At 46.5% G+C, this 13,073-nt stretch overlaps 1 protein-coding gene across 2 annotated transcripts in view; it reads right to left on the bottom strand.

Moving 5' to 3' along the window:
* Positions 1-13,073, bottom strand: part of DPP6 (dipeptidyl peptidase like 6) — a gene marked incomplete at both ends in the record, with an annotated part of 1,069,187 nt that overhangs the window by 971,605 nt on the left and 84,509 nt on the right. The window contains one exon of one of the 2 annotated variants that reach the window (XM_081243458.1): positions 3,261-3,458. The exons of the other annotated variant lie outside the window; for it this stretch is intronic. Coding sequence (XP_081099584.1) covers positions 3,261-3,311 — 51 coding nt within the window. Of the gene's footprint in view, positions 1-3,260; positions 3,459-13,073 lie in introns of those variants that run through there. 2 annotated transcript variants of the gene reach the window in all.

Here is a 13,073-nt window from a genome sequence, read left to right as displayed (position 1 = left end):
GATGGACGGAGTAAGGGAACTGAGCATGAAGTAATATCCTCTGGATAATCAAATTTTCCACTGACCCTAGAATCTACTGCAAGAGGATAAGCCTCTCTCAAATAGCCCATTTAATTCAAACAACAGTTAAATAAGTAGGATATCAACACAGTCATAAAGGAAGATTGGGTTGAAACAAATGCAAGTCATCCCCCATGTGAATTTTCAAATGTCGATTTTATGAAAATACAGTGATTTGAAAAAACAATTTCTGTTCTGAGAGACTGGAAAACTCTTGATCCCTTCCTAGGTGTACTAAGTCGCAGATGGAACATGGCTTAGTTCCCACAATATCAGAAATAAAGTTTATGAAAAAGACTCTTCTCAAGAATGAAAAGAGAAGTTGTGAATGATTCCACCCGTGTTATTTCTTTTACTCATTTATTTACACCAAAATGAGAGAGTATACCAGGGAGCCTGCCTTCTCTGAATCAGCTGCCAGCAGTAATAAACTTCTAAAGCAACATGTGAGGAATAAAACGTTCACTGAGATTTTAGGAAAATAGATTTTTCAATTAAGGATTACAGCAGGGCAAAGACAAGCCACGCGCTATTGTCACAGTTCTTGGGAACAAGAGACCACAGGTCCAGACCACATGGTCACACATGGGAACGTGAGTGAGTGGAGCTTGGAATAAAAAGCAATTTCCATTCCTGGCTGTAAGGGGACGTGGCACCTCTCCCATCACTGTGGCAGGACCAAGTGTCTCCCTTCTACACATCAAACCTCAGATGTGGGTCCAGAGAGCTCCAAGGGCCCTGCATGGAGATGGAGTCTGTGTCCATGTCTCTGTGTGTCTGTTGATGCACCAACACTGCATAATATGGCACGTTCCGCCCCTTTTCACAGCAGTCAGATATGCAGCCACTCAACCGTCAGTAATGGGAGTAAATCATCCTCATCCTCATGGGGAATGTAAAATATCACCTGAATTCCAGTCAAGCGGCGAGTGCAAAGAATTTGCCAGTCATCGAGTCCAACAGAGGCTGTGATTAGCCGGAGTCTTCCAAAACAACTGATGAAAAATTAGGGCTCAGTAAGTCTCAAACCAACGATTTAAGTGCAGCATGATCACTCAGGTAACGCTGCGTGTATTTAGCCGGAATGTGACATTTCAGAAAAGGTACAAACCCAACTGCAGAGTAATAATTATCAATTTAAGAACTGATGCAACGTTGAAAAGTTGAGTGAGTCTGTGTCTCATTTTTCTCTTAGGCCAACAAACAGATGAGTCTAAAAACCTAACTGGTGGCTGTAGACTTATCTAGACTCAGTTCAACCTGCTCTGATTACACTTATAAAAAGCAGACACAGAGGAGGGTGTACAGCCGGCACCCCAGGGAACAGGAGATCAGTGAAAATGAGATCAGTGTTCTTCTCACTCTTTATTTTCGGAAGTGAACGCGGAGAGGGGTAGTGGGAGGGAAGATCTTAAAAATTTTTAATGAAGATGTCATATACAGATGTTGCTACGTCACAACGTACCATCTAACTTACGAGAAGAAACACTTACTGGACAATAGATTTAGGTGAAGAATTAATCAAGCATCATTATTATTAACAGGAGAACAAATCTGAATCCTCTCTCTCCCCTCAGTCCTAAATGTGTAAGTTTTACTAGCACGTTATGGCACCATATATGAGAGGCATTACGGGTATGGGTGGGAATTTAATTGGAAAACAGTACTCCATACACGTTTCTGCCCTGTTTATACATGAAATTATGTGGAACAGCCCGACGGCTAAAAAGGGAGTGGGAAAATTAGGGACACAGATGTGTTTTCACAGACAATTAGGTAAGCCACTCGGAGAAATCAGACTGAGGAAGGCTCTGGAATGACTAGCCTGTCGTCTGCGTGGGGAGGGGGGTCGGGGGGGTTTCTACAAAATAGTCCCTTTAATAGGGTTACCGCGCTCCTCAGGCCAGAAGCCAAGTTCCAAGCGGATGGCACTTCTTCCTCCGCCAGGCAACAGGTGTCTTTTGCCGTGGGTGTGGTTAAGTCGGCTGGGTACTGGTTCAATCCGAATACATTTTTCACTTCCCGTCTCTTTTTGTTGAAAGCAAGACCTCGAAATGGATCACCGGCTGAGTCCTCCCAAACACACCTCTGCCCCCCGCCCCCCCCATCGCCTGCACGCAACCCACCTCGTAACCAGCTGCGGACCCTGGACCTGAAGGAGTCCCTGCATTTCCAGCTGTACCTGCAGAGTCGCACGCCAACCCCTACCTCCCCGCCCCTGCTTCGCAACAAAGTACCGGCGGGCGGGTAGGGTGAAAACAGGGGCCCTCCTCCGAAGCATCCCACAGCAGCCCCGAAAGGGTTAAAGCACCAGCCAAATAAACACGCTCAGGCACACACACAGTTTCCAGAGAACAAGATGGCAACCTCCTCGTCCTCGACCCCCTCGGCCCCCGGTCCGGGCCCGGGATGAGGACGGCCGGAGCGCCAAAGCGGTGCGGTGCCCGGGAGCGGGCGGGGGTCGGCGGGGGACGCGGGACGCCGGGGTCCTCGAGTTAGCGAAGTTGTCAAGGCGCAATGCCCCCTGGCCTGCCGCCCTGAGCCTCCCACCGATCCGAGGTCCCCGGCGGCGCACGGTCCTCCTCGGGGAACGATGTGCCATTATTACGCTCGCTGGCAGAGTCGGCCTTTCGGGGGAGACGTTATTGTCATACGCGGGAGCAGGGCCCCGCCCGGCCGGCCGGCGGTCGCGGGGGCAGCCGCCGGAACAGAGCGACAGGCGTCCGCCCCGAGTGAGCCACAGGCTTCGCGGACCCTACCAGGTCCCGGGCTCGGGGACTCGCGGCCCCGAGGCCGGCGCGGGCATCCCGGCCCCGCGGTCCTCCCCTGGCCTCGGCGACCTCGCTCTCCGCGTGTCTCCCGGGGGTCTGCCGCGCACCGGGACGGACGCGCAGCCGGCGGGGGCCGGCCCGCCGCCCCTTGCCCACCTCGCGCACCCCGCCCGTGGCCCAAGACACCGAGCCACCTGCGCGAAGCACAGGGACCCAGAGCTGCAAAGTTGTCATTTGCAAGCGAACGCCTGATCCTCCGCAGCCGGGCGGCCGCCGCTGCGGGTAGCGGGGAATTCAGGTGGGAAATGGTGGCGGCACCGCCGCGCTCCGCACGGGGGTTGCGGTCGTTCCCGGGGTGCGGGACTCGCCCCCCATCTCCGATCCCCCCTGCAGGTCCTCCCGGCCCCCGCGCGCCTCACCAGCACTCACCATCACGTTCCCTTGCATTTTAGCCGTCTTGATCATCGCCTTTTCCTTCATTTTGCCCCAAGTCTGAACCCGACTTCTGGCCCAGAGAAGAGTAACTTAATCCATTGTCTCGGTGATGATTAAAGTAGAGACTGGACCGGCCGAGGACTGGGTGGAGTTGGCTTTTGCAGGAAAAAAAAAAAAATTCTTCCAGCGCTTCGGCTTCCCCCTCCGCCACCCTGCCCCTCTCCCCTCCCCAGCGGATCACAATAGCAATCAACTCTTTTCGGCCGCCGCAGAGACAGAAAAATACACAGCCGGAGAGCAGGGTGAGATCCAGGGTTTCAACAAACACCGGGCGCTGGGAGCGGGGGCGCGGGGAAGAGGCTGAGAGCCGCGGGGCCAGCTAGACAGCCTGCGTGTCCTGCGGGCCGGCCGGCCGCGTTCCGCCGGCGACAGCTGGGAGACGCGCGGGGCGCACGCGGGGGCACTGGGCGGCGTGGCCGGCTGGGGGGATGCTCGGCGGGCAGCGCCGGGGGCCGCCGGCGCCGTACTGGTCCCTAAGGGCGGGGACCCCGGCGAGGCGGCGGCGACGACAGGGCGCGCGGGCCCTTGTGTGTGTATGTGTGTGTGTGTCTGTGTGCGCGCGCGCGCGTACACACACTGGCTGCTCAGCCCGAACCCGGCTGGACCGGGAAGCCTCGGGCTGCACCAAGGTTAAGCGCGCCGAAAGGTCTGGGTCGAGCCGGGGGCCCCTCCAAGCACCCTCTCCCGGGGTACACGCCCCCTCCCCGCGGGCCGGGTGTGCGCGGAGCACGCACGCTTGGTTTTTACGGACAGGCACCGCCGCGATGTCCGCGGGTAGAGCCGCCGCCTCCCGCCCAGCGTGAACGCTGGATCTGCTGCGACTATCTCCTGGCTGCGCCCCCGGGAGGGGAGGGAGAGGCCGGGCAGAGTCGGGCGCCCCCTAGCACGTCGGCTGCAAGGGTGGAGAAGCCGAGCAGGGTGAAGCGGAGGGCTCATAAATAATGTTGTTTAGGGTTACCATGGGACACACGTTGCGTCTCCATGGTTGCACTCTGGGTCTGCATCCGAATCTGCCGCCGCGGCTGGTCCACGGCATAGGGTACCTTGCTGGGTAGTAGCACTCCCGGCGCCGGCTGACCCAGCCGCTCTGCGCCCGCACACCTGGCTTCCCAGGCTCCACCTTCCCCCCAGGCCTCTGCCCCAGCTGCGGCCCCTAGGGCACCTTTGTTTCTTCGGACCTGATCCCACGCGCTTCCCACAGCCCAGCCCCGCGCCAAGGGGTCTGCCTGGCCCCGGAGCACAAACCCCGGCTCTGATCCCCCACCCAACCTCCACCCCAAGCGGCGGGTTGCCCAGGGATCGCGCCCAGTGTTCCCTGATCACCACCCCCGGGGCGCTCGTGGACGGTTGAATCTTTCACACCCGCGGGTTAGCTCCCTGGACCACACAAGGACGCGCGCTCCCGAGAGCGCGCACGCAGAAGGTGGCCAAATTCAAATGCTGACCAACCTAAGCCGCCGGGAAGAGCACACAGAGGATGCTCCCCACGCCGCGGCTTTCCTCCCACCGCAAAAACCGGACTGGAGCTGTTTCAACCGACATCAGCGCATCAGGCTTGAACTCACTGTCCGGTGTGTGTGTACGTCCTCGCCTGGGGGGCAGTGGCGGGAAGGAGAGGCTAGGAGCGGTTTGAGAAGCCTTTCCATTTTTTTACATTCACAAAAAATCGCATGTAAGAATGAATAAGAGGCCAGTTTCCAACCCACACTCAAGCAGAAAATTCTGAGCAATTGCAACAGTAATTATATGTACATTACCCAAAATGCGTGTATATATTATATATTATACATATATATACATATATGGTAGGTATATATAAGCACACGCAAGCAGCAGGTGAAAAATACTTGTAACTAATGATTTGGCTTAAGAGGTAAGTGGAAGAAATAGGTGAAACAAAGCTGAATGGAAAAGCAACTTTTAAAGGAACATGGGTTAGGATTTGCCTGGAAAGTGGCAGGCACAACACTATTCATTTTTTTAGGTTTAAGAAGCACTTTCCTATGTTAGGATTCTTAATGACAGCCTTTCTCTAGAAATGAACATGGGCACAGATCATCCTTGTACTGTTGACTTTTACACTAAACCCAGCTTCATGTGGACAAAAAATATTGCCTATCTAATTCTGCTTTTAAGCAGCATTAAAATGGTTCTTTCTCTTCTTTGTTTGAAGTGGCATTAATTCCCTTAGAATCTTCTTCCCCCCCTTTCTCACCAAAACTTCTCCCTCACAACCTGGCTTTTCCCATCCCATCACACATTGGAGTAGGGAGGGAAAATTGAGAAAACACAGCAAAAATACATTTTACCGAGGTATAATTGACGTATCAATTATGTTAGTTTCAGGTGTACAACATAATGAACTGATATTTGTAAACACTGTGAAATGCTCATCACAAGAGGTCTTAGAATCTGTCACCATACCTAATTTAAGTAAATTTTTTTTCTTGTGATGAGAACTTTTAAGATCTATTCTCTTAGTAACTTTCAAATATGCAATACAGTATTATAAACTATAGTTACACTGCTATACATTACATTCCCATGACTTATTTATTTCATAACTGGAAGTTTGTACTTTTTGACGGCATTCACCCATTTCTCCCTACACCCCTACCCTTGCAATCGATCTATTTTCTGTATTTATAAGCTTGGTTTTTGTTTTGTTTTTTAGATTCCACATATAAGTGAGAGCATACAGTATTTGTTTTTCTATGTCTGACTTATTCAATTAGCATAATGCCCTCAAGGTACATCTACATTGTCACAAATAGCAAGATTTCATTCTTTTTTATGGCTGAATAATATTCCATTGTGTGTATATCTACCCATCAGTGGACACTTATGTGGCTTCCATATCTTGGCTATTGTAAATGATGCTGCAATGAACATGAGGGGCATATGTCTTTTGAAGTTAGTGTTTTCATTTTCTTTGGACAAATACCCAGAAGTGACATTGCTGGATCATATAGTAGTTCCATTGTTATTTTTTTTGAGGAACCTCCAAACTGTTTTCCATAGTGGCTGCACCAATTTACATTCCCACCAACAATGCACAAGGGTTCCCTTTTCTCCACATCCTCATCAACATGTTATTTCTTGCCTTTTTGATAAGAGCCATTCTAACAGGTGTGAGGTGATATCTCATTGTGGTTTTGATCTGTAATTCCCTGATGATTAGTGATGTTGAGCACCTTTTCACGTACTTGTTGGCCATCTGAATGCATTCTTTGGAAAAATATCTATTCAAATCCTCCACCATGTTTTATAAATTTATTATTTATTTATTTATTTATTTATGGCTGTGTTGGGTCTTCGTTTCTGTGCGAGGGCTTTCTCTAGTTGCGGCGAGCGGGGGCCACTCTTCATCGCGGTGCGCAGGCCTCTCACTGTCGCGACCTCTCCTGTTGCGGAGCGCAGGCTCCAGATGCGCAGGCTCAGTAGTTGTGGCGCACGGGCTTAGTTGCTCCGCGGCATGTGGGATCTTCCCAGACCAGGGCTCGAACCCGTGTCCCCTGCATTGGCAGGCAGATTCTTAACCACTGCGCCACCAGGGAAGCCCCCTCCACCATGTTTTAATCAGATTATTTGTTTATTTGATATTAAGCTGTAGGCGTTCTTTATGTATTTTGGATATTAGTCCTTTATCACATGTATGATTTGCAAATATTTTCTCCCATTTGGTAGCCTGTCTTTTCATCTTGTTGGTTGTTCTCTTTGCTGTGAAGAAAATTTTTAGTTTGATGTAGTCCCACTTGTTTACTTTTACTTTTGTTGCCTTTGCCTTTGGTGTCGAATTCAAAAAAACTACTGCAAGACAAATGTCATTTATATTTTCTTCTAGTAGTTTTATTGTTTCAGGTCTTACATTCATAACCTTAATCCACTGTGAGTTAATTTTTGTGTATGGTGTAAAATAGTGGTCCAGTTTCATTCTTTTGCATGCAGTCGTCCAGTCTTCCCAACAAAACTTATTGAAGAGACAGGGCTCTCTATTCTGTTTCACTGATCTATGTCTGTTTTTACACCAGTACCAATACTGTTTTGTTGACCAGAGCTTTGTAATAAAATCAGGGGTTATGATGCCTCCAGCTTTGTTCTTCTAAGATTGCTTTGGCTATTTGGGGCCTTTTTTGATCCCATACAATTTTTAGGATTGCTCTCTTTCTGTGAAAAATGCCATTGGAATATTGATAGTGATTGCACTGAATCTGTAAACTGCCTTGGGTAGTATGGACATTTTAACAATATTAATTATTCGAAACCATGCGCATGGACAATCTTTCCATTTATTTATTCTTCATCAATTTCTTTCATTAATGTCTTAGAGTTTTCAGTGTCAGTGTACAAGTCTTTCATCTCCTTGGTTAAATTTATTCCAAGGTACAGGACAAAATTTTTTTAACCTGCCATTTTTATAGCTTCCTTTAAATTATCTCTAGAAATACAAAGCAGAATATTATGGTTTAAACTTTAAGTTAATAAGTGAATAATTCTGATAGTAGTCTGAATCTTTTTCCCAACACTCACCCGAGAGCTATCAGCCAAAACTATTTGTCTGGCACACCTGTGCTATCTTAGTCCTGTCTGGCCTCTGGAAGAAATTCCTGTAGAAAAAATAGGGCTGAAGCAGGCATAAAGAGGGAATAGAACAGCAAAGCAACTCTGAATATTAAATAATGACTATTCAGTCTTCGCAACGCATCTGCTATTAGTCACTGACCTAGGGAATGCTGGAGAGACAAAGAATGAGGATAGATGAAGAGGAATCCAGGAGAAAGAAAGAAGCCAAGAGTACAGGGGGGAAATGCTTAAAAAAGGAGGAAGCTCAACTGCCATATTATTTGGGGATATTAAATTTTATAAGAAAATTAGATTAGGAAATATTTGAAGATAGCACAGACATCAGAACCCCTCTCCTCACCCCCATCCTCAGAATGTTTTTTTTTTCTGTGCTGCATTTATGAACATGGGATGCAAATGTGGTCCTATATGTATCAACTAGGTGTTGACTCATCTCCAGTTTTTGCAGTTGAATTTGCAGTTTTCTTTCTAATCTACAAGAAGGCATGCTCATCTCATGGTTTTCACTGTAGTATTTCTGTGAGGTTTGAGCGGGTGGGATCTGCCATGCTTTGCGGCACCTACACCATCTACCTTTGCTCAGCGTGGGCTCACGGACGTTATTTAACTCTGACAGGCTCTCTCCAAACCGGCTATAACGGAGTTGTTGTTTTGTCCATCCTTCTGCGCCATCCTTAATTTATGTATCGTTGGCATTAGCAACTGCTTTGATTAAAGCAGCTTTAAGTTGAGACTTTTGGCACAACGTTCAGTTTCACATTTGACATCAGGTGATATTTACAACAGAAGAACAGATTCATCCTGTCGTTTTGTCAAAGTTCATTTCTTGTGACTTCCTACTAAAAGTTTAACTTTGCCGAGGTGAATTCCGCTGTAAGGAAATGCAACGTGTGAAATTCCCAACTCATAAAAGTGAAAGTCAAGGTAGCTTTATTAGGGTTTTCCAGAGAAATAGAATATACATGTATGTGGTGTATGTGTGTGTGTGTATATATATATATATATATATATATGTATGTATATATGTATATATAGTATAAATTTACTATAAGAGATTGGCTCACATGAATCTGAAGGCTCTCAAGTCCCAAAATCTACAGTAGGTAAGCTGGAGACCCAGGAGAACCAGGGGCATTAGTTCCAGTCCAAAAGTCAACAGACTCAAGACCCAAGAAAAGTTAATGTTTCAGTTTGAGTCTGAAGGCAGGAAAAAAACCTGATGTCCCAGCTCAAAGCAGTCGGGTAGGAGCTCCCCCTTACTCAGCCTTTCTGTTCTATTCATGTCTTCAACTGATTGGATGAGGCCCACCCACTTTAAAGAGGGCAATCTGCTTTACCCAGTCTACTGATTCAAATGTTAAACTCATCCAAAACAAAAACAAACAAACAAAAAAAACACCCTCACAGAAACATCCAGAATAATGTTTGAGCAAAGATCTGGATACCCTGTGGCCCAGTCAAGTTGACACATAAAACTAACCATCACAGTGCATAGGAAAAGAGAGTGATTTTCTCATTACAAACTATTCTTTACCCACAGATTAATTCATTACTCAAATTCTTTAAAATGTGAGCTTTCTTATTGCACTGAAAACATCATTCATCCTATATAATTTGATTGACCCATAGATTTCCAGGAAGGTATCTTCTGAAAAAAATGAGATCTGTCAATATTTATTTTAAAAGTTCACAGGGATGATAACAATGGTATAGAGAAAACATTTAGGAATTAAACAAGTTAACTTAACATGTGCAGTGATGCTTAATGATATGCCAAGCACAGTGATTTTATTATAGGAAGCAGCCTTTATCCTCAAGGATTTCACAGGGTCTGGTGGGAGACATCAAAGTTAACAACAATGATTCAGGAATATAAATAAAAAGTCTTGTGGAGTGTTTGGTCAAATACCAGAGAAAGCTAGAACAACTGGTAACAGCTTAAACACATCTCAAAGCAGCAACATAAATGTAGCAATTAGGGAGTTGTGGAGCCAGGGCAAGGGAGGACCAGCAGAGGAATGTCATGAGTAGTTCAGACAGCAGCAGGTAGAAGCAGGGGTGGGTGATGGAGACGAGGTGGAGAGACACTCTGAGGTCAATGGTGACAGCGTTGAGCCATCTCCTATGGGAAACAGAGCGACGAGGCCGTGGCCCCCACGTGGAGAATGACGCAGGCAGATCCAAGTTTTAAAAATGAATGTCTTCTCCAAGCTACCCTCTGAAGGCAAAGAGGGCAGGCAACTGGGAAGCTCCTGCATAAATTCTGAGTAGGAACATCAAGGATTTGTAAATTGTTGCAGGGAGTCTGGAGGAGAGTCATTTATGCATCCCTGATGCAAACCTAGTAAGACCAATGTCGCCCCTGACTGCATCTGATACTTCTCCACTGTTCCTTCACAACCGTGCATCGGTACATCACCGAGAGATGGAGACTAAATTTAGCATCAACTTAATGTTGCAGAGTGATAATGCAACATTAAAATTGCCATGTTGGTCACTGTAACTCAACTATCCTTCAACAAAAAAATTAACAATTTTTTTCAAATAAAAACTACAAATTAAAAATAAATTGCTATGTTGTCCATTTAAGCACTTATCTTTCTTACAGCTAGAACAGCCCTTTTAACAACTTATCTCACATATTTATTTACATGTCAGCTTCTCTGTACCACACTCAGGGCATGCGCTGTCCTGCTTCTCTTTGGGCCCTCATGCTCTCAAGCTGTGATGGACAAAGAGTACGTGCTCAATAAAAGTTTCTTGAACAAATGGAGCAATGAAGGGACACTTGTGCCACTGTCCCTCCCACTGCACTCTCAAGTAAGAACTGACATCACACAGTTTTTAATCTCTTTTTTAAACCTAGTTACATTGCTCTACTGATGAAAAAGATGTCAGAGAAATCCCAAGTGTACACGTAAACGCCCTTCCAAATTTAATTAGAAGACCTTTATCTTTGACAGCATTTTCCCTTGCCAGTGTAGACCAAGAGTCAAGGAAAGTGTGTAAGTCTCTGTCCCTGGCCTTGCTCAATTGAACAGGGTTATTTTCCTTGAGCCACTGACATCATGAACTTCTCGGGAACGGGATGATTCTGACCCAGATCCTCTACATTAGATGGGCCCTAGTGGTCTTCTATTTTAGGAAATAGACTCTTATGGACCCAAACCTCTGTGGGTTGGGGTTTCTCTTCTCTCCTAGCACCTGTCTCTGAACATTAATGAGTGTGTTCTACTACATACCCATTGCACAAGTGGAGGAAGGAAGGGTAAAGAGCCTGGGTTTCATATTCCTATTCATGCCACTATTCAACATTCCAGGCCAAAACCGCGGCTATTTCACCTGCTCAGCTAACACTGCCTCTGTACCCCAATGAAGACCTCTTGACTAGTACAGTATTTTGTTGGTATTAAATACCTTCTTAATGAAGTGTAAGAACTGTTAACTGTTGATAGTTCTTTTTTTTTTTTTTTTTTGCAGTACGCGGGCCTCTCACTGTTGTGGCCTCTCCTGTTGCGCATCACAGGCTCTGGACGTGCAGGCTCAGCGGCCATGGCTCAGGGACCCAGCCGCTCCGTGACATGTGGGATCCCCCCGGACCGGGGCACGAACCCGTGTCCCCTGCATCGGCAGGCGGACTCTCAACCACTGCGCCACCAGGGAAGTCCAATAGCTCTTTTATACATTAGGAACATGTATATAGAGAAGCTTTGTAAATAAGCAAAGTATTGGAAAATAAAAGCACTTAAATGCATGAAAATTCTATTGTCTTTGGGCAATGTAAAATTCCTTTACATAACATATGTTTAAGAGAATCAGGAGAGCAGAGTATATACTTTAGGGTTCCTATGGAATATTTTGTAGAAAAAAAAATAGCCCAACACTTAACGGTCTAAAAGTAGTGGACATAGAACATGTCTGTAGGTAAAAAGAGGGACTTGAATTTGCTCCTAAGATTATGCATTCAGTTTAGCCACTGAGCTGGGAACACACAAATCTCTTGACTTTTGCCAGAGTTATTTTCCCTGAGCCCAAGATTATAAATGCCCAGAAAGTAACGAAAACCTGAACGATTGTCAGGAAACTGTCATCTGTCTCAGCAATCAAGGAGAATCAAACCTGAATGTTTTGGAGTCGCAGGCCCATTGCAAATCTATGGCTGAAGCGCACATACAACACATTATTTCTTCCCTGCTAAAAATGCCACAAGCAGACTTTTTAAAAATACCTTTTAAAATATAAGTTTGACTCTTGTTTTTCTACAAAAGTAATATTAACTCAGAGTCACAACAAGTTGTCATTTCACACCCACTAAAATTGCTATAATAAAAAGGTCAGATAATAACAACTATTGGTAGGGATGCAGAGAAACTGGAACCCGCATACATTGCTGGTAGGAGTGTAAAATGGTGGAGCCACCATGGAAAACAGTCTGGCCATTCTTCAAAATGCCTGATGGTAAGTTACCACTTGACCCAGCAATTCCAATCCTGGGTAGTCAAGAGAAGTGAAAACATATGCCCACCAAAAACTTGGATACAAATCTTCATAGCAGCATTATTTTATTTTATATTTTTTTGCGGTACGCGGGCCTCTCACTGTTGTGGCCTCTCCCGTTGCGGAGCACAGGCTCCGGATGCACAGGCTCAGCAGCCATGGCTCACGACAGGCCCAGCCGCTCCGCGGTATGTGGGATCTTCCCGGACCGGGGCACGAACCCGTGTCCCCTGCATCGGCAGGCGGACTCTCAACCGCTGTGCCACCAGGGAAGCCCCATAGCAGCATTATTTATAATAGGCAAAAGGGGGAAATAACCCAAGTGTCCATCACTGATGAACGGATAAACAAAATGGGATGTATTCTTACAATGGAATATCGTTCAGCCATAGAAGGAATGAGGTACTGATTCATGTTACAACATAGAAGGATCTTATAAACATCTTATGGTGAGCGCAAGAAGCCAGTCACAAAAGAGTACATGTTGTATGACTCCATTTACATGAAATGTCTACAGAGACAGACAGTAATGGTTGCCTGGGACTGGATATGAGTTGGCAGAAGAGGAGACAAGTTTATGATGGGCATCCGGGTGGGGGGAATGACTGCAAGTGGGTATACGGATTCTTTTTAATCTAGAATTAGATTAAGCTGATGGCTGCACAA

Source organism: Mesoplodon bidens, assembly GCF_964165515.1.
Source record: "Mesoplodon bidens genome assembly, chromosome: 9".
In the NCBI taxonomy this organism is placed as follows: domain Eukaryota; kingdom Metazoa; phylum Chordata; class Mammalia; order Artiodactyla; family Ziphiidae; genus Mesoplodon; species Mesoplodon bidens.
This window is presented reverse-complemented; position numbering and strand designations above follow the sequence as displayed.